The 21755-nt window shown below is 43.5% G+C and overlaps 6 protein-coding genes across 6 annotated transcripts; 3 read left to right on the plus strand and 3 right to left on the minus strand.

Moving 5' to 3' along the window:
- Positions 1-574: 574 nt before the first annotated feature.
- C922_03148 (hypothetical protein) lies at positions 575-1584 on the plus strand (the record flags this gene model as incomplete). Its single annotated transcript, XM_008818740.1, has 3 exons — positions 575-646; positions 761-1006; positions 1171-1584. 3 exons carry the CDS (start codon positions 575-577, stop codon positions 1582-1584), a joined length of 732 nt encoding a protein of 243 aa, XP_008816962.1.
- A 447-nt stretch (positions 1585-2031) lies between these two features.
- Positions 2032-3600, minus strand: C922_03149 (hypothetical protein; the record flags this gene model as incomplete). Its single annotated transcript, XM_008818741.1, has 1 exon — positions 2032-3600. One exon carries the CDS (start codon positions 3598-3600, stop codon positions 2032-2034), a length of 1569 nt encoding a protein of 522 aa, XP_008816963.1.
- Positions 3601-4688: 1088 nt separating this feature from the next.
- C922_03150 (glutathione peroxidase) lies at positions 4689-5728 on the plus strand (the record flags this gene model as incomplete). The annotated part of the gene is made up of 3 exons (XM_008818742.1): positions 4689-4976; positions 5162-5332; positions 5585-5728. The coding sequence occupies 3 exons, from the start codon at positions 4689-4691 to the stop codon at positions 5726-5728; spliced, it is 603 nt and encodes a 200-aa protein (XP_008816964.1).
- Positions 5729-8564: 2836 nt separating this feature from the next.
- On the plus strand, positions 8565-12632 carry C922_03151 (hypothetical protein; the record flags this gene model as incomplete). Its single annotated transcript, XM_008818743.1, has 1 exon — positions 8565-12632. The coding sequence occupies one exon, from the start codon at positions 8565-8567 to the stop codon at positions 12630-12632; it is 4068 nt and encodes a 1355-aa protein (XP_008816965.1).
- Positions 12633-14532: 1900 nt separating this feature from the next.
- On the minus strand, positions 14533-15969 carry C922_03152 (polyubiquitin; the record flags this gene model as incomplete). The annotated part of the gene is made up of 2 exons (XM_008818744.1): positions 14533-15422; positions 15942-15969. The coding sequence occupies 2 exons, from the start codon at positions 15967-15969 to the stop codon at positions 14533-14535; spliced, it is 918 nt and encodes a 305-aa protein (XP_008816966.1).
- A 2053-nt stretch (positions 15970-18022) lies between these two features.
- C922_03153 (minichromosome maintenance protein 5 (cell division control protein 46)) lies at positions 18023-20780 on the minus strand (the record flags this gene model as incomplete). The annotated part of the gene is made up of 4 exons (XM_008818745.1): positions 18023-18092; positions 18277-18386; positions 18497-18641; positions 18829-20780. The coding sequence occupies 4 exons, from the start codon at positions 20778-20780 to the stop codon at positions 18023-18025; spliced, it is 2277 nt and encodes a 758-aa protein (XP_008816967.1).
- Positions 20781-21755: the final 975 nt, after the last annotated feature.

The following is a 21755-nucleotide window of genomic DNA, read 5'->3' on the forward strand; positions in this document are numbered from 1 at the left end:
TCCTACGCCCGTCTTGTTCACTTCCTCTGCGCATTCCCTGCATCCCATAACCCGTTCCTTCTTCATCGCCCCATTTTGCAGATGCTGCTTGGGCAGAATGCATCACCATTGGCCACTCCGCATACTTAGCCCACCGATCTGTACGCAATTCTTCCGTTAAGTGGAAGATCACCTTTCTACAGTAGAAGTGGCAGCAGAGACGTGGTAACAGGAAAGCACAACCCCTACACCAGAAAGCGAAAACGCGACTGAACCAGATCGGTAACATAAAGAAGAGCTGTACAACAGGAGGTCATAAAACAGGCACAACCGCGGTTACAAAATTGCGTACTTTACCCTCCCCCCCAGCGAGAGATAAAATTTAAAAACTTTTCCCTTTTCGCCATTGACAAGTTGGTCGCCAGGTTTTTGGTCACCACGCTTTTTATTGCCACTCTTCTGACCGCTACTCTTCTGATCGCCACATCTTTGGCAACTCTCCATTCGGAGCTGCCTCCCTTCTTGGCTACGCATTTATGCCCCCAAGTGTGCACTCCCCCAAGGACGAAGCAGACAAGCCCGCCCAGGCCAAACCATGAGAGTAGTAACCCCCCTGTGGATATTGAGCTTCCTTTTTGCCCTCGCGTTGGGACATGCCCTTGAAAATGTAAAATCAGGAAAGGATCCCCTCCAGGGGGAAAGAAGCATACACACATATATGTCTACACAGAGGCGTGGAAATTTCTCCCAATTGATCTAATCTATCCCCCCCGTTTCTCAGGAAGTTAAGCAAGAAATTGCAGTTATCCACAAAAACGTCGTGAAGAAGGTGCCGCTGAAAACATGGCTGGACTTAGTCAATGACTCCATCAGTGTGATAATCGAAGCGAACAGTTTGAAAGACAAAAAACTGCAGGAGAAAGATTTGATCATTTGGAACAATGGAAAGCGCATGAATGAGAAATATTTTAACTCGGATCACTTCCCAAGGGGAAACAAAAATGTGTATGTCTTTCTGTCCGGGCAGGTAAAAGGGTGTCAGTGCAGCATTGCAAGAGAGTGAATTAGCTCGACCAAATCACAATTGCGTCAGTTTTATCCTCTCTCTGTCATTGCCTACCATTCCGTGCACCACTTCAAACAACAAGACCAAAACAACAACGACGGCGACCCCCAATTTCCCCCTTGCAGATTACGGGGGCAAACTGCTTCACCGCGGAGAACATTTACAACACCCTCTCGGACCAAGTTACCAAATACACAGGTGTGATAAAAAAATATTTCCACCTGGAAGACAACGCCAGCGAGGAATGGACGTCCATGAAGGAGCTGCTGAAACTTTTAATGAAATCGAAAGAGCTGAGAGATCTCGTTGCTGGTATCAAAACGGATGACCATATCGAGGCTGTCAGGCAGAAGATCCTAGAATTGACACAGAAGAATAAAAACTACCACATTTTCTTTGACATTCTGAGAGAACACAAAATAGTTTATAATATCCTCGACAGCAAGGTCAAGTGGAGGACCTTCGTGAAAGAGAACCTCGGCAATTTGAAAAAGTTGCTGGAGCCCTACTACGACAATGCGAGGGGGGGCGACTTGTGAGGTTGGGACGCCACAGGGAAGGTGACAAAGACGGCAACTGTGATAGATGCTGCGATGGATGCTACGATTGCTGCCGCAAAGGAGCTGCGGTGGTAATCGTAACCGTGGTGGGGTGCGCTCGGCACCTGGAAGGCGGGGAGTCACCCCATGCAATACTCAGCGCACCCGAATCATAACTGCTTTTTTAATTTGTATACTCCGAAACATTTTGAACAACTTTAACATAGGTTAAAAAAAAAAAAAGAAAAAAAAGAAATGTCAGTTATTTGGTTCCCCCCATGGGGAGTAGCCCCTGCGTGTGCAAAATTGTAAAAAAGAAAAAAAGAAAATTATCATTTTATTTTATTATATTTTATGTCATTTTATTTTTTTCTTCTTTAAATCATCCCACTTGCACGTCGCCCCTGCGAAGGGGAGAAGTGACTCGAACCACTCGACCCAGTCGAATCAAAAGTTCATCGAGAAGGACAGCCCCAAGTTACCAAACGGGAGGGCCTTCACAAATCCGTATGACCCCAACAAATGCAAAGAGTCATCTGGAATACAATTCAGCTTGACATTAAATTTCCCCTTAACGTACTGAGTTGAAATGTTCAAATTCGTGTCGGGGATCCTATAGGCAACTGCGCAGTGAAAGGGGGAGTACTTGCCAGGGAAACCTTCCACGTTGGCCTCTAGCTGTTCCTGTAAAATCTCAATTTGCTTCTGCTGGTTGTCTATGATGTGTAGAATATTCTGATAACTCTTACTTCGCTCAATTTCTTTAATGAGTTTTTTTTTCTTCTTCTTTGTCAGATCGTGTGATAATTTCTTTACATAATTTATATTTTTTTTTATTAAATGTTCATATTTTTCCATCGGAAAATGGTACACAAAATTGGAGAGGCTGCAGGGCTGCCCCTGCTCCAGCTGCTTCGACTCCTCAACGCCGCTCTCTTTGCTCGTTTTATTATACAAGGAAAATTTAAAACTTGAGGGGAATAAATTCTGTAGCTTCTTCTCGTACGCTTCGAATGTTTTATTAACATGATTAACGTAGGAAATGTAATCCGCGTTGCTTTCCCTCTGCGAGAGGACTGTTTCTTTAATGTCGTCCAATGCCTCCAATTTCATGGACTGAATTTTATACAATAAAAGATTGTAGAGATTCTCCTCAATGGTTTTAACGATATCGAGGAAGCAATTGTAATTGCTCTGCAAATATTCTTCCTTCATTTTCCCGTTCTGCATATTCTGCACATCCTCTAGGTGTGTGTGCTTGTGGAACTTCCTCTGAAATTCGCTTAATAGGTGGAGGACGAAATTTCTCAAATTGTCTTTCTTCTCTATCCCCTTCGTATATGAACAGAAGATGCTTTGCAGAGATAAGAACACTTTGATTTTGAAGTTTTCTAAATGCTTTCTGTATTGGACCACGTTTTTCAGCGCCTCTTTGGGGATGATCTCCAGGTTGCTAAGGTCGATGCATCCCTCCGATTCCCAGCCGTGGGGGGTGCTCAGCGGAAGGGGTTCCACGGGCGGGGACGCTTCCCCCGGTGCTACTTTTCCGGGGGACGGATTCCCCTCCTGTGGCATTTCTACTGTGGTGAGCTTCCCCTCTTGTGACATTCCTCCTTCGGATGGCTTCCCCTTTTGTGACATTCCTCCTGCGGGTGGCTTCCCCCTATGTGACACTTCTGCACTGCTTTGCTCCCCCCCCTTCTTCTTTTTCCCGTCATTCCTCTTATCAAAGATTGAAAAAATCGAGCAGACCTTATACCTGTTAAGCTTGTACAACTGGGTTTTCCTTCTTTTATTATTGTGGACGTACAGATAACTTTTTAGCTTGCAATTTCTGTTCCTGTTGTATGGCCACTTATTGCTGTTCGGATGGGCACAGCTGTGGGTCTTTATTCCGTTGAGGACTCTTCCCCCCTTTAGCCCCTTCTGCCATTTGTGCGATGTCCCATGCAGATGTGTAGTCACCACGAACAGGAGAAGTGCGCATCCAATCAGGTTCTTAATTAAAAATAGCATGTTATGTTTGCGCGGTCATTTGGTGTTTTGTTTTGTTCTGTTCTGTGTTGGTTTGTTTTGTTTTAGTTTGGCTTGGTTTGGCTTAGCTTGCGGGGAGAGGGGTGCGATCGCACGTGATGACATGTGAGTGTGGGGGGGATCTAGTATCGACATTCCTCCACGCATCGCAAGGATCGCAGTTAATATTATCAGAAAGCGGTATAGCCATAAGCCCCATAAACCGCGCGTGTGAAACCCTCTCCTTCCCTTCCCGGGAGGTGGACCGGAACGGAAGAACAAATAGAGGGCGCACTGAATCAAATTCACATATCAAGGATACTCAATTTTCGTTTACAATTTTTTCATCGTGAGGCATCCACAGATTGGTGATTCCTGCGTGTAGACGTTTGCTTCATCGTTTTTCTTTTCCGCTTTGCGGGGCAAACTGGGGGGGAAAAAAAAAATGCGCGTTCTGCTTACAAAAAAAAAGAGATAAAAAAAAAAAAGAAAAGAATCCTTTTGATAGGATAATAAGCACGTAGAACGACTGGAGTTCTGCCTTTCTAAGAAAAATCCATCAAAAAAGGGTGCTTATTTTCAAAATAGCAATAAATTATATGTAGCCTCTTCCTTCTAGCCCAACTTGCAATTTGTTTCCTTTTTGCGTAATCCTGCCCATCATTTTTTTACATCGCGACATGGACGGAAATTACCCAAACCCTTTATTTCCACTCTGCCTGTGAGAATTATTTCGAGAGAACAAAAAAAGGACCAATCACGTAAAGCATGGCGCATTCTCCGTGGAGCGAGCAAATCATCGTCAGTCACTGCACGCCAGTGAAAGAGGGTTTCTCTTCAGTTAGCTAATTCGCGAAATTTTGCCTGAACAAGTCAGCAACAAAAAAAAAAAAAAAGAAAAAAAAAGTGACAATAGCAGTAGTAAAGAAGCAAAATAGCTGTAAAGGAGAACAGCATAATCGAGCAAAATAAAACCATGTGAGGAGGCTTCCCTTCCTGAAAAAAAACACAAAACAGGAATTACTCCTCTGCGTTGCCCAAAAAATCGGCTATACAAAAAAGCTAAAGGATTTTCGGAACTCCTTTCCAAGATGAAGCTTTTGCTACTTTTAAAGCTATTCGTCGTATTGCTAATTTTGCGAAGAAACCCTTCCGACATGTTTTGCTTCTTCAAAAAAATAACCGTTTCGAAAGGGGACTTGCGTCCCTCCATTTATGATTACCATGTGAAGAAGCTCGATGGAACAACTGTGGCGATGTCTACTTACAAGAACAAAGTTTTGCTGATTGTTAACTCCGCGTCCAAGTGCGGCTTAACGCGGAAGCATGTGGATGAGCTTAACGAGCTGCACGACCGATTGAACGAGAGGGGATTAGAGGTTCGCGATTCGACCAAATGAAACAGGGCACTTTCACCTGCTGTGAGAGACCCCCCATTCGAACGCGCCTGCATTATCTGATTAGGAGCTGCTCACTATATGAATGGGATTTCGAACTTGTCCCTTTTCCCCTGCATTGTTATTGTCCCCTTCGTTATATCCTATCCCTGACCCCCCCTTTTCAGATTTTGGCCTTTCCGACTAGCCAGTTCCTAAGTCAGGAATATTCCAACTCATGCGACATTTCCTCATTTAACGAGAAGAACAAGATCAAATATAACTTCTTCTCCCCCATTGAAGTCAATGGAGAAAATACACATGAGCTGTTCAAATTTCTGAAGGCCAACTGTGACTCGGTAGGTCATTTTTACTAAATGTGAGATCTATTTGTGGGAAGTTGTGCTCCCTAAGGATGATCGCCTTTTTACGCTGGGCAAACGCGAAATTCTTGCTGCGCCCTGTTCCACCTATTTTCTTCCCCCGAACTGAGAAGAAAAATACGGCACTGTCAGTTGGTTCACATGACAGATGCTGCAGCTGCAATGTGTGGATTAATATGAACATGCACATACATGTCTTTTTCTTTTTTTATTTATCCCCCCCACTAGATGCACGATGCGAATGGAAGGCTGGAAAACATCGGCTGGAACTTTGGAAAATTTTTAGTTAATAAGAGCGGAGACGTTATCAGTTATTATTCCCCAAGAACTTATCCCCTTGAGATTGAGAAGAACATAACCGATTTATTGTAAAAGAAAAAAAAAAAGGGGGACTCACTACAAGATAGGAATTGATTTGCAGACCTTTTAAATCGGATGAGTACTCCACTAGCATGTGTTCCCAGCGTAGCCCCATACTTATCACACTGTAAGTCCCTATGCTGATATTGCCAAATCGGGGAGGAAAAAAAAAAAAAAAGAAGCAGACTTCAGTGTAGATTACGATGGATGAATAGGCTCCCCTTCTTTCTCCACCTCGGCCTCGTGATGGTAGTGGTTGTTTCCTCCCTCAGGGAGAAAAGGAAAGTTGCTATTCCTCTTATCGGTTTGCATTCACCCCCACACAACAGCACCTAGTGTATACCTATAAGCGCCATTTTTCAAATGCGCTCTGAAAAAAAAGTAGTTTGCCTTCCCCCCCCTTTACCGTGGTACATCGAGACATGGATTTTACGGCAAAAAGGGGGGATTTCCCTTTTAGCTGCAAAATGAACCAATTTCTTCGGGGAACGCAGAAATGAAGCTGCTTCCAAGCGGTCAGATGATGTGTTATTATTAAAAATGAAACCCTTTTTTTATATTTTTGCTATTCGTTTACTTCACCTCGTCATGTGCTCCTTTTTTTCTTTTTTTTTTTTTTTTCTTTTTTCGTAAAAATGCTATACATGTGGATTTGACCCCATGTTGTTTTAAGCATACGAGGAGTGGTAACCGCAAAGACTGCTGCGTCGAGCATAATGTATATAAAATATATAGCATACATAGGTAAACTTCCTCGGCATATGGGTGAGGAATCTTCATGCTGGTCCATGCGCGTACAGATTCGGTACCTCCCTTAACGACAGTGGAGAAAAACTAAATACATTGGCTGGAACTACCTCAGGCCGGAAAAAGAAATGCGTTTTTTTTGCTCACATGTTGTGGCCCTTACGCGCTGTTCCCTGCGTCGACATACGCTGCAGGGTTCTAACCCACCCCGTTGTTTAAACTGGGCTTCTAATGGCGTTTGCTGGTAATCTCCATCGCGTGATGGCGACATACTACACCTCTTTTTCCTTTTCGCCGCATTGCTCCCATTTCGAAATGAAGCTTGTTGCAAAAAAAGAGGGCGATGATAGAGGCAAGTTGCTAAGCGAGGACCGCGAAGGGGAAATTCCCAGGGAAGAACCGAAGCGCGTAATTGTTTTTCTTTATTTATTTTTTTTCTCTCTTTTCTTTTCTTTTCTCCATGACTGTTGCGTTGGTTTTTACTAGGTAGGTAAAATAGCAAAGTGGGGACAAACCGACCGCGCGTATACATATGCAAGTTGAAAGTGGGAACGAAATGCACGCAGGGGGGCGATAGGGGTTAACAAGGGATGTGCCTTTGGCATCCCAGACGAAGGCGTGCCAAATCGCCCCTCCGTATGTTACTTTTGGTGTACCACCCAAAGGCGTTTATTTTGGTGCACCTCCCAAAGGTGTTCTCCTTTGCTTTTCCCCTCCTAGGCGTAGGCGCTAGCGCAACGCCCCAGCGCGGCGCTCTCGTAGAGTTCTCCTCGCAGAAGACTTTCTTCTCTGTAACTCGCCGCAACAACACGCATACATTATTTTAAAACATTTTTTAATCCCCTCTTTTTACAAAGTTGGAAGCGGCGACACAACACCTCCTCCATCCAGGAAAGAAAAAAAATAGAATTCACACAAATGCACGAGAGGTATATAAACCCACGTGTTTTATAAAATATGTATGGTCGCCATTCCCATTTTCTCCATCGCTCATCGATTTGATTATTTCTACCTGCCATATTATTTTGTACATACACGTAGCGGATACGATATATCATTGGCGCGTATAAGGATACATTTACGCATATGCAGCAATTTACATGACTACATGCGCTTTGGAATTATTTTATTCTTTTTGACAAAAATAAAGAAAAAAAATCGTTGTTTGTTTGTTCGTCCGTTCTTTCGTTTGTTTGTTTTTTTTTTTTTATTTTTTTTTCCACCAAGGAATTAGAAAAGAGAGAGTGTGAGTTAAAAATAGCAGCAAGTATAATATTGTATGCATATAAATTTATACTTGTTTGTTTAATATGTTTATATTTCATTTTTCATGGTGACATTATTTCAGGAGAGAGGTATATACGTTCCATGTATATACAACGAGAAAACACGCTTTGGAAGAAAAAAAAATAAGAAACTCTTTTGTGTTTTCTTTTTTTCTGTTGTGTTTTTTTTTTCTTTTCTTTCTTTTTTTTTTTTTTATATTTCCCCACCCATTTAAGGTTATCCTTACATATTTGTACTTTTCCCCAATATTTGTATTCATTGTGTATGCATATAGTAGCGCCTTCTTCGTAATGCTTTCTTCGTAGCGCTTCTTAGTGACTCTTTCTTCGTCTCTGACTGTTGCGCGATTCGTACACGACGTGCATAGAGAGTGTATCATACTGTAAAGCAACCCCTGTGACAAAGTGAACAAACAAATTTGTGTGAAGGAGTGGAGAAAAGTCTTCCCCGCCAACGCCCACACCAACGACGTAGTGCTATCGGGGAAGGGAAGAGGAATCGAAAGAAACGGAGGAGCTGCTTCACATCTCTACGCTCTTTCACACCTCAGTGCAAACGTCTTTCACTCGTGCACATCACCGAAAGGGAAGAATACCCTAGAACCAATGTGGGATTGTCCAATTAGAGTCAACGTTCTGACAACACCTGTTGAAGGGAATAAAACGATAAAAAAATAATCAAAAAGTAATATTTTTAAGGGTTATTTATTTTTTCTTTTTTTCTTCCTTTTTCCCTCTTTTTTTCCGCTTTTTTACCTCCGTCTTTCCTATTTTATTCCCCCTTTTTTCCACTATCCGTGTTTTCCTAAAAAGTTATGAATTCCGAGAACACACAAAACGATTCAAACATTACGGAGCGAAAGGGAGCAATCGAAAACCAAAAAAAAAAGGAACCGAATGGAGTGAGCACCCCTCGGAAAAAGGTCATTCCGCCTGCTGGCGGGGATGGCATTGGACAGAAGGAGAGTCGAAGAGCTGCGGATCAGGCACAGCGGGGGGATGGACAGCGGCCAAGGCGCGAGCCCAAGCCAAAGGAGGAATGGGTGAAGCGAAAGGAAGAAGTGGTGGAGCCAACGATAGAAACGGTGAAGCCAAGGGAGGGAGCAGTGAAGGCAAAGGAGGAAGCAGTGAAGCCAAGGGAGGGCGCAGTGAAGGCAAAGGAGGAAGCAGTGAAGGCAAAGGAGGAAGCAGTGAAGCCAAAGGAGGAACTAGTGAAGCCAAAGGAGGAACTAGTGAAGCCAAGGGAGGAAGCAGTGAAGCCAAAGGTGGAATCGGTGAAACCAAAGGAGGAAGCGGTGAAACCAAAGGTAGACGTGGTGAAACCAAAGGAGGAAGCCTCCAAGCCAAAGGGGGTACCAAAACCTGACGATGAGGCGAAAATCCCAGACGGGTACAATCACGACGCAACGGAGAGCATCGAAAATCTGTGCAAAGAATTCGATCTGCCGGACCTGAGTTCAGGGCTAACAACAGAGCAAGTAAAAATAAACAGAGAAAAATATGGAGAAAATTACATCCAAAAGGACGACGCAATGCCACTGTGGTTGATTTTCTTGTCCCAGTATTGCAGCCCTGTGGTGATGCTACTCCTCGTTGCATCGCTAGCGAGTTTCATCCTGAACGAAATTGTAGAAGCAGTTGCGATTGTCAGCATCGTTACGTTCAATGCCTGTCTAGCTACTTATATGGAAAAATCCTCCGGCGACGCAATCGCTAAGTTGGCAGAAATGGCATCGCCCCAATGCACCGTTTTACGAGATGGGCAGAAAGTGGTAATCCCCTCCAGGGAAGTAGTGGTCGGTGATGTGGTCGTGATAAACACAGGAGACTCAATCTCAGCAGATTTAAGACTCATTGAAGTGATAGAACTGAAAACGAATGAAAGTTTGCTAACAGGAGAGTCGGAAGATGTAAAGAAGACGTTAACATCAGATGATTACACCACCCCTTTTGCGACGAACTTATGTTTCGCCACCACATCTGTCACAAACGGTTCGGGTAAAGGAATCGTTACCGCCACGGGATTAAATACTCAGGTCGGGAAAATCGCCTCTCAATTGAAAAGGTCCAGTAAGGGAAGTAAATTGACCCCATTGCAAGTAGCATTAAATAAGCTAGGAGGACTCATAGGTCTTATTGCCATCATCGTCTTGATATTCATCATAACGTTAGCTATCCTGATTAATTATAGAGATCCAGCACATGCCGATAAGGACCCTATCCTTGTCATAATAGTAATTGGAGTAGGATTTGCCGTTTCCTCCGTTCCAGAAGGATTGCCAATGGTTGTCACGATAACACTTTCTGCTGGGGCTAAGGATATGGTTCGAAAAAATGCCAATGTGCGTAAGTTACCCGCGGTAGAGACCCTAGGATGCTGTTCAGTCATCTGCTCCGACAAAACGGGAACACTCACGGAAGGAAAAATGACAGCCATAAACGCAGTAACGTTTGCAAAGAACTCGAATCTAAGTGATGAAAATAATATGTTGACTAAGACGTTTGACTTTTATCCTACGAAGGGGTTCGAACCTTATGGTGGATTATTCGATTCAACTAAGTTAACAAATGAATTAAAAAAAAAAATTGTCCTCGCGAAGAATCAGAGGATATCTTATGATTCGATCCTGTACAATTATGGCAATCCAGAAAATGATTCCATAGATGTGAAGAGGACAACATCTCTCATGTTTGCTGCTTATCTGAACTCTTACGATACTACCCTGGCTAGAGATCCTAAGACGTCCAAGTGGACCATTCATGGAAACATGAGTGAAGGGCCCATAGTAGTCGCTGCAGCCAAGGCTGGCTATAATTTCATTACAAACGATAGTCACCACTCCCACATCAAGGAGTATATCCGATTGGACGATTTGGAGGTCACCTTTAACTCCTCGAGAAAAATGAAAATCACCTTTTACAAGCTGAGGAAAGAAGACACATTTGAGTCACTCCATCTGCAGAAAGAGGAGAAGAAGTTTACCCACATCGCGCTGATCAAGGGTGCCCCGGATAAGCTACTCGATGGAAGCACTCACCTCTTGGAAGACACTCCCAAAGGACCGCAAATCTGCTGGAGGGTCCAAATTAGCAAAAACGAGAAGGACGTATTGGCTCAGAAAAATTTGGAACTGTCGCAGAAGGCCTTGCGAGTCCTCGCTGTTTGCATTAAACCTCTAACCAGTGAAAACATTGCCATGCTGAAAAAGTTAGAAGATGCGGATGAGCGATTGAAATTTGTCACGACCGATAAGGAGAACGGATTCGTCCCCCTGGGATACATCGCCGCGTTCGACCCCCCGAGACCTGGAGTGAAGGAAGCCATCGAGACCTGCAGAGAGGCACAAGTGAAAGTCATCATGATCACGGGGGATCAGAAGCCTACCGCAATTGCGATTGGGAAGCTCATCGGCTTGATAGGGGAGGAGAAGGGACACCATACGTGCGAGGAAGCCCAGACCGAGGCGACAGGCCAAGCAGATTTCTCCACACCGAACGTGCAGGCTATCGAATGCTCCGAGCTGCACATTAACAAGAACCCCAACGAACCCATCCTTCCAGACGACCAGTTGGATGCATTCACAGATAAGATACTGATCTATTCGCGGGCCCAGCCGGAGGACAAAATCACCATCGTTCAGTCCCTGAAGAGGAAAGGCTACCTAGTCGCAATGACAGGAGATGGAGTGAACGACGCTCCCGCTTTGAAAGCAGCCGATATAGGAGTCGCCATGGGAATCAATGGAACAGAGGTCGCCAAAGGTGCATCGGAGATGATTCTAATCGATGACAATTTCTGCACCGTTGTTAGCGCCATCGATGTCGGAAGGACCATTTTCTCCAATATACAGAAATTTGTCTGCTTCTTACTCGGTACGAACATTGGAGAAATACTTTACCTGTCCGTCGCCATCCTAGCACAGATGCCCTTCCCATTAGAAGCACTTCAAATCTTATTCCTAAATTTAATGACAGATGGATGTCCAGCAGTAGCTTTATCGAGGGAGCCCCCCAACCGAGACAATATGAAAACACCTCCCAGACCAAAGAAGCAGCCCATAATGACGAAGAAGTGGTGGTTCTATGGAATCATCCCCCATACCATTTTCGAAGCATTATGTGTCCTTCTCTCATTAGCATTCTCACTATACATCTGCACTGGGAGCTACACCCTAAATGATATCCACAATTCCTGTCGAACCGTTACCCTCCCTGATGAGTCAGACGTAAGCATCAAACATGAGTACAAATATTTTTGCAGTACCTATGAGTATAGAATCTCCCCAGATTACGTCGGATGGATTACCAATGTGAATTTTTGGCATCCTAAGAAGAAAGAAGCAGTTACATTTTGGGGAGCAGCAAAAGGGAAAGTAAAAGATATAACTCCAACGTCGATGGAAGTACATCCAGATATACGAACCATAATGGAGGAAGGGTGTCCAGACGATTTAGAAGAAGATGATTATGGATGGTGTAAACCAAAGGAAGGTACTTCTGTGAAGGGAAAGGACGACAAGATTGATGGAGTGTTTCGGAAAAATTTTGAAGATGTTGCTTCTAAGGGGTCCAAGAAAGGTAGGACGATGGCATTTATTTCTGCCGTCTGGTGTGAAATGCTCAGAGCTTATACTGTCCGAAGTTGGGAGCCTTTTTACAAAGTGTTTAATAGGAACATGTGGATGCATCTGGCATGTAGCATTTCGGCTACCATGACATTCTTGGCTACCTGCCTTCCGGGAATCACCTCCGTGCTGAACACAACTTGCATGCTCTGGTGGCAGTACCTCTTCGGCATTTCCTGGGCTATGCTCAACCTGGTGCTGGATGAGGTGGTGCCCAAGTTCCTCTACCGCAGGAGGTACATGTCGGTGAGGAAGTGATGCGTGGGGTGGAAGCCAAGCGGCGAATTGGTGTGTTTTGTGGAAGCCAAGCGACGCAACCGTGGAACTACCCATCGGACGATTTTTTTTATTTTGTTTCCCACTTATCAATTTGTTGGCGCCATCATGAACAACAGCGCGCGGACGCTCAGCCCTTTGAAGTGTCCTTATCGTAGTTATCACTTTGAGAGTCGCCAATCGCACTTGGGCAGAGGGGGGGAGCGCGCCGCTGTTCGGCACCGTTTGGGTATTCACTATACGTTCATCGTTCGGCGGTTCGGGAGTTTATCCGTCCGATCCTTCCATCGTTCGACCGTTTATCCGTTTATGTACCTATTACATATTGCCTATTGCGTATTATCTATTTTTTTTTCCCGGCTCACCTGCGCGGGGAGGCGTTCTGCTCAGAGGGCAGCACCCGTTAGGAGCACAGCGCGCACCCCGCCGTGCACGCACCAGGGCGGGCACTTTCTCGCCATAGCATGATGACACTATCTCAGTGGGGCATTCTGCAGATATGCGTCTGCATGTATGTGTGCACATAATATGTATATAAAAAATCCTGCGTGAACCACGCACTCCCCCCACCCGTTTGCAGGACTTAAGTACCACCCACTCCCATTTGTATATACGTCTTTTTTTTCTTTTCTTTTGCGGATTCAATCCGTGCCCTGGGTTGGTCGTCCTGTGCACATCCAGCGCGTCGCATGTGCGCCGTATGCGTATGCTATATAATTGCGCCGTCTGTGTATGCCGCATTAATACTCCGTATGTAATGCCTATGTATATTTCCGTACCTAGCAGTGCACACACAGTTGGCCTGCACATCTATAGTAACCACGCGCCTCTTTAAGAAGAAAAAAAAAAAAAAAAAAAAAAAAAAAAAAAAATTCCTAGTTCGTTATATATATTCATGCAAATTGATATATTTTTTTTTTTTTTTTTGTTAATTTTGTATGAAATTTTTCTCAGTAATTCTTATAAAATATGGACCTCTTTTGAAATAAAATTTGCTTTAAAAAAAAAAAAAAAAAACTACCTCCGCCGTTTCGATCACGACCAATCTTACTATGCCTCACCGACTCGCATCGAACTTTGCTATAATCCTTTTTGACAAATTATTCTTGTCGGTGGGGGAACGAGAGCCCAAATTGCAGCGCCAATTGCAGCGGCTGGCCCAGTCTCCCCGTTTTGCGTCATGCCCACGTGGCCTCTTGGTCAATCTGCAATTCCCAACGGCGTATTGCACCTCTCCAGAGCTACCATCGCTTTAAATTCCGGTTCCACAATCTTTTACACCACGCTTCAACAACAGTCACATATATAGGCTTGTGTACACGTACACGTCTATGTACACTCTCATGTACACGCCTTTACGTACATATACAAGGGATACACTCGCGCCCACACGCCTGTGCATACACACACACGTATATGCATGCGGCGTGCTCGCGCCTGGCTAGCGTTTAAAGTACATATGGCTCATATTCTTTTCCTTAAAATAAAAAAAAAAAAAAGGAAAAATAACATAATCAAAATTTACTTTAAAAGATATATATCGTGAGGATAAGGTTATCGGCACTACATAAGAGTAAAAACAGAAGGGGCCGAAAAACTATAGATAATTTAAACACACGAGCCAAGAAAGGTGCACATATATATGCATATAAACACAGGCCAGCGCTCTCTTAAAAAAAATTCAAATGCATAGTACTCTATGTGCACACAACACAAGCCTTGTGATTTTTTTTATAAAAAAATTTTAATTAAGTTACATAAGAGGTGTATTTATATTTATATGTTAAATAGGACGTAAAAAATGGCAAAAAAAAAAAAAAAACAAGATATGTCATTATACATATGGACATGTCGCAAAAATGGAGTAAAAAAAAAAAGGAAATTAAAAACCACCTCTCAGACGTAGTACTAAGTGTAAAGTAGATTCCTTCTGGATGTTGTAGTCGGACAGGGTTCTTCCGTCTTCCAGTTGTTTGCCGGCAAATATAAGTCTCTGCTGGTCGGGAGGAATTCCCTCTTTGTCCTGAATTTTGGCCTTCACATTCTCGATTGTATCGGATGACTCCACGTCAAGGGTAATAGTCTTTCCTGTTAGTGTCTTGACAAAAATTTGCATACCACCTCGTAAACGCAGGACCAAGTGTAAGGTGGATTCCTTCTGGATGTTATAATCGGCGAGAGTTCGTCCGTCCTCTAATTGTTTTCCCGCAAAAATGAGTCTCTGCTGATCAGGGGGAATACCTTCCTTGTCCTGTATTTTCGCCTTCACATTCTCGATCGTGTCGGATGATTCCACGTCCAGGGTGATGGTCTTCCCCGTTAGCGTCTTCACAAAAATTTGCATACCACCTCGAAGACGTAGCACTAAGTGTAAAGTGGATTCTTTCTGGATGTTGTAATCCGAGAGCGTTCTTCCGTCTTCCAATTGCTTGCCGGCAAAAATGAGTCTCTGCTGGTCGGGAGGGATTCCCTCTTTGTCCTGAATTTTCGCCTTGACATTTTCAATCGTGTCGGATGATTCTACATCAAGAGTGATAGTCTTTCCTGTTAGCGTCTTGACAAAAATTTGCATACCACCTCGTAAACGCAGGACCAAGTGCAAGGTGGATTCCTTCTGGATGTTGTAATCCGAGAGCGTTCTTCCGTCTTCTAATTGTTTGCCGGCAAAAATGAGTCTCTGCTGATCAGGGGGGATTCCCTCTTTGTCCTGTATTTTCGCTTTTACATTCTCAATTGTGTCGGATGACTCGACGTCCAAGGTGATGGTTTTTCCTGAAATTAAAAAAAAAAAAATATATACGCAAAAATGGCTAGCTAGAATAAGAAAATATACACGAAGAGGGCTAGCTTGACTAAAAAAAAATTCCATGTTTACATTTTTCATGCACATATGCAATTGCATGCATCACATATACACACTTGGTAACCCTCCCCACGGGTATGAAAAAAATGGGATGAACAACGGTTTGTACTTTGCCTAATGCTCACAACGTTGCACATGAAAAAGGCAACTACCAAATGCACACATTAACGTATCCCCTAATACGACGTCCGTAATATGCGCATGCTCATAAACGTCACATTGCAGAGGGGTAGGAACATATCAGGGGGGGAAAAAAGAAGGAAAGAAAAAAAAAAGGTAATGTGCAAGTTGGCAAATTATGAGCGAAGGGTATGTATGCAAATACGCAGGGCACTCCAATATGCATGCCAATGGTCATACCGCTTGACATGCAAACGCGGATATGTTGGGCATACTGATCTTCGGCGCCAGTCAAGAAGCTTCCTTACCTGTTAAAGTTTTCACAAAGATCTGCATTTTGGTGAAATGGCCTAGAAATCTTGTTTTTTGTGAGGAAGGCTCGCGGTTGCGTAAAAAAGTTTTACTTTTTGAGGAAAGCGATGCCCGCTCTGGGGGGATATATATATGTATACAGTACGTATGTAAATATATGTGCTGGAATCCCGAACACACGCAGGAAAGAAAAGAAAAAAAAAATACTTGGACTGATTTGTTTTAACAAAGCGGTATAAACACAATATATTCGAGCAAAGCACGGCAATATACGAACTTTTTCCTCTTCCTTTCAATTTTTGCAGTACTGCAATTTTAACATAAATTTTTTTAACTTGCTAAAATTGATTTCCTTTACAGTTACAGATATGATTTGCTCATATATATATTGTAAAAAAAAAAGTGTTCTTTTATTTCTGTTTCGCTGCTTTGAGGGGAAGTTTTAAATTGTTTTTAAAACGTGAGCGTAAAAACAAAAGAAAAAAAAGAAAAAAAGGGGGAAAGAAATTTTTGTGAAATCAAAATGGATGTAAAAAACGGTATAAAAAATGAAAAGTATTTTTTTTATTTTCTTCACGTGTTGATTTTCGCTTCTTTCATGTTCACTTGAATTTTTTTTTTTTTTTTTTCATTTTCAATGGGGCCAAAATGGGGAAGTGTAGTGTATTTATTTGTGCATATCTACATATGTGAAAAATATATATACGTATGTAAAAAATATTATGTAATATATAAAATGTATACATATACAGTTTATACATGTATAAAAAAAATATATATGATATATATACATATTATGTTGTATAATTTTATCCCCCTTGCGCGGATGCGTATTGAGGGGGGTATTTTTCTGCCCATAACATGCAGATGGGGCGGTCGCGCTTTAAGTGGAAATCAGAGTTTTGCCTTCTTCCCTTTTCGTTTTCCTTTTACTTCTAAAAATTTCCCTTTCTTTATTCCTCTTTCAGTATTTTTTTTTTTTTTTTTTTTTTTCATCCGTTTTTCTTTCCCTTGTGTGCCAACGCGTTTGCTTCATTTGTCCGTGTGCACTTCTCATCACAATATGCGCGATTTTAAAAATCCAGCTGTGGGTGGGCCATACGCGCGTAAACGATATTATGTTCCTTTACATGTACGTACATCTGTGGAGGTATACTTTTGTACGTGCCTTACTTTAGGCTGCTTCACCCCTCAGAATCCTCCCCAAGGGGGGTAACTGGCGTCATGTCAGAATATGTTAACTATACAATAATAATCGCCCCGTGCTGGAAACCCTAGCTGTAACAAATTTTAATGCGCCATTTTTAGCAGCTCTTAGTGGACAAAGCTCCACCGCTAAAGTTGTATACCCATTTGGTGAACACCAAAGAAGTGTGCAAATTTGAGCGAACATTTATATGCGCCCGTCCTCCCGTGAGTAAGTTCACATGAATGTACGTAAAGTTGGCCCAAGTCCATGCCAAAAGTGCAGATAAATGGACAATAAAAAGGTCACGTCTCATAAAGATGGTGCGAAAGGGGACTCCCCCGGAATTTAGCCTGTAGGTAGAAATGTCCCATGTTGCGCTGTTATCGAATTCGTGCCGTGTGCAGAATTTTAAGCAGGTCCTATGTGTCAACAACCCGCAATGCCAATTCTCCTTGCCCAGTCAGAACCACGTAGATAAAGGCTGACTCGTAACCCTGTTGTGCGCCTAAAAGCGGTATACTTCCCTGCGTGACACTTTTTGCACCTTCTTAATTGACAATTGAGGAAAAGAAAATTCTTTTTTTTTTTTTTTTTTTTATTTTAAAAAGAGGGCAAAATAGTGTACACCTGTTGTGGGGTATAATAAAAGAGATTGTAGAAAAAAGTTCAGTTTTTCAAAATGGCAATTAAAAATGGAGATATATACATGGGGGAGGCGATGCATATGTTATATGTGCGGCAAGCAATGTGTGACATGTGCTACTCAGTACGCACTGTGCTACATGTAGCATATGTATGGTGGGCGTGTCGAAAGGTGAACAGAAAAAAATAACCCGCGCAGAACGTTGGCATGCGCGTGGACTGGCAAGGGAAGGAATGCTTCCTCATTTAACAGCGTCTGACGGAACGGTCTCCTCTTTCCTGGAGTTCTCCCTTCTTGATCAGAATGGCCAGGGCCCTGCGCAGTTAAAAAAGGGGGAAGAAAGGAGGTAACGTGGCGGAGTTTCTCCGCGGAGGATGCTCATGCGTACATACATACATTCATACATATACATATATGCACACATGTGTGTTGCTTCTCAAAAGGCTTGGTAGTGCTATGCAACCACCCCTCGCCATTTAGCCCCCTCCGCTTTCCTTACTTGGATAATGCCGATCGGTCGAATCCTCTTAGCTGCAGCTCCCTGAATAAATTCACCCGAGAGGCCCTCTGCCCCTTTCCGAGTCGTCCCAGTATGGCATCCTCCGCTTGCTAAAGGGGGCCAGGGAAAAGGGAAGTTGTTTCACATGGTATCGCAAACGGATCGTCAAAACTGCACACGTTTAAATGTGCACCGTACATATGTGTTCCTTCGCGCGAACCTTCACGGCCTTCTGCTCCAAGGGGGACATGGTCTCGAAAATGAGGCACTGCTTGGCCGTTTCGGCGGTGGAGGCCGAGAAGAGGTCGATGGACATCTGCACGTGCTTCTCTGTGGCGAACTGGGAGAGCTCCATTTTGGCGAAGCTGCAAGGGGAGACGGTTAGGAGTGAAGCGATACGAAAGGGGGTGGTCACCAACGCAGAGGGAGGTACGCATTTGGGCAAATGACACGTATGAGCTCGAGCTCGTCCAGCTGATATGCTATTCTTCGCACACCGAAGGGATGCTCTGATGAATGCCCTCATTAACTCGCCCATGAACGCCCTCTTACCTCTCCGCCAACCGAATGAGCGACTCCAGCTGACGCAAGGTGATGGGAATTTTCTTCGTGACGGATCGCCTGTCCCCTCGGTACTCCGCTCTTGTCTGCACGTAGAAATTGCGCAGCGAGTCCCTGGCCTCCTTGGACAGCAAAGGGGCGATTTCCTTCTTGGCGTACTGAATAAATCTGGTAAGCTTAGAAAGAGGAATTTCCCCCTCCTGAGACTTATGCTTTGACGCATGTAAGGCGACAATATGGTTGCACAGAAGCGTGTCCTTTTCGATGTCCTGTTTATTACGTAAAAGAAATATGATGTCAAATCTGGACAAAATGGTGGTCTTAAAATCATGCTGATCGGTGGTGTCTTGCGAATCATCATATGATCCGAAGGACGGATTCGCTGCAGCGATAACAGAGCATCGACTATTCAACATGGTAGTAATCCCTGCCTTAGAGATCGATATGGTCTGCTGTTCCATAGCTTCGTGTATAGCGACCACATCATCATCCCTCATTTTGTCAAACTCGTCAATGCAGACAACTCCTCCGTCAGCCAGAACCATGGCTCCACCTTCTAGGGAGAAAACACCTTGACTGTCTCTCATAACAGCGGCAGTTAATCCCGCTGCACTGCTACCCTTTCCAGAGGTATAAACCGAAACAGGAGCACATCGATTTACGAATTTTAAAATCTGTGATTTGGCAACTGAGGGATCTCCAAGCATGAGCATGTTTATGTCTCCCCGGATTTTGGTCTCCTCTCCAATTCGCTTCCTAGTACCTCCAAAGAGTAAACACGCACAAGCTTTCTTCACTTCGTCCATCCCGTAGAGCTCTGGTGCGACAGACTTAAATATCTTTTCGTGGATGTCATGTTCAGCTGCCAGTAGAGTTAATTCATTTCTTTCTTCGACATCAAAATTTAAATCGTTTCCCGTCATGTCGTCATATTTTTGGAATCCTAAGACATGCAGGTAGGAAAAGTTCGTTCCATCTGCCCTATTCGGTTTAGGGTTTGGATTATATGAAGTGAGAACCCCATGGACGTACACTCGATCACCAGGAATCATTTTTTCACATAAATATCTTGTCGCATTTAATTGCAAATGTCTTGGCATATCTCCTGTTGGGACAGCCTCTGGCAATTCTTGCATCTTCAAAGATTGTATATCAACAAATGTGCACTCGTTTGGCAAAATGACATATGGCTCGAGCACTCCATTGCATCCTAGCTGATTGTCCATCGGATTGGCAACTCCCATGGAAGATTTCATCGTGGAGGAATATCTACAATAGGGTGGAAGCTGAGGTTTATCTTTCCACAAGGGCACATCAATGGACATCTTATGATCACAATATCTGCACTGGAGAGTAATTTTCCTCATCTTATGTTGTGGTTTACTGGCCTGCACAATAATTCCAGGGACCACGACAAACCTTTCTTGAGTAGCTGCTAGCAGACCCCTTATCGGTGTGGGCCTAATGAACGTATTGAGAAGATTAATCTGAATATAATTCAAGTGCTCATCTTCATCATTTAATATGTTAGCCGTTTCGCACACTTCGTAGCACACGCGCTCAACCGTAGGTAAGTATGTTAGCGGTCTTTCGGAAAGAGCCCTAGCCAAAATGGCAGAGTAATTTTCTGGCTTCTTCATCTTCCTCTCCGCAATGGGAGTTGCACTTATTTCGTTATTTTCGAAAACCGTCTGTTGTTTGTATATATCGTCCAACTTCAAATCGAGAGTGAAATTATTATTTTTCACATTTTCGAAAAGTGTTCTCTTCAAATTTCCTTCCTTCAAAGTGTTGGATGAGTACCTTGAGAGAAAGTCCTGGAAATAATTGTACACTTCGTTCAGGCTGGGTAGATTGTCCTCAATGCGGATGTTGTTTTCTGGCCTGTTGTTGGGGTTCCTTGCGGCATTGAAGAATGCCCGTCCTTCCTGTATTCCCAGCATTTGACTATATGTGTACGTACGGGGTTGCCAAAATGAGTCTCCAAGATGGGTCGGATATGACAGTCAAAGGTGGTACTACAGGGGTTTCTTCAAATTTGGAAAGCTGCCCTTTTCGTGTGCGTGTATTCCCAAAAGGGCAATTTATCCCTCTGCTCACACCGCAGCAGCAGTTGTTGCAAATTTCCCTGTGGGCCTTTCTCCCCTTTTGAAGAAGCGTGCCCCCTTTGGCTCTCCTGAGATATGTAAGTCTGCGTGACTAATTCTTTTTTGCCTTCCCGTAGGACGAGTTGGAGAGGGAGCTCCTCACTGTTTCGAAGTGTTTTCCCTTCTGTTGCGACGCAGCTGTGGTCGTTCCCCGATCTGCATACTGTACGTTTCGCAGGGAAAAAGAAAAAAAAAAAATATATATATATATGTATATATATATGAAAAACCTTCAGGCGTTTTTTTTTTTTATTGCGCCCCCCTCACGTGTGTGTAAATTTTTTTATCTTCTTTTTGCGCGGATGAGCTCATGCAGTGTGTTAACCTACCCGAAGTAAGGTGCCTCCTCTGCGGCGGGAACTTCCCAAAAGGAACGATCCACTGATGGGCGGGGTTAAATGCAAAGCCTCCTGTCCTAGTGCACAATATGCTCTGAATCGAGTTACACTCACCTAGACTGTGTCAATCGCGGCAGTGCCAAAGAGGATGCTGCACGTGCCATGGAATAGAAAATATCAAAAAAAAAGGACGAATAGTGCTACGTCCTTCGAATTGGTCTCTTCCACACAAATAATACAAAATTGGCTTCCTTTTCATTCACTATAAACTATTATTTTTTGCAGTGCCGTTTATTGCCACTTTTTTTTTTTCTTTTTTTCCTAGCCACTTGGCTAATTCCCCAAAAGTATAAACAAGCCCCTTAGATATGTGTCAATTCGAATGTGCGCAAGGGGGGGCGGAGAATAAAGAAAAAAAAAATCGAAAAATACA

This window comes from Plasmodium inui, assembly GCF_000524495.1.
Source record: "Plasmodium inui San Antonio 1 unplaced genomic scaffold supercont1.12, whole genome shotgun sequence".
Lineage (NCBI taxonomy): Eukaryota > Apicomplexa > Aconoidasida > Haemosporida > Plasmodiidae > Plasmodium > Plasmodium inui.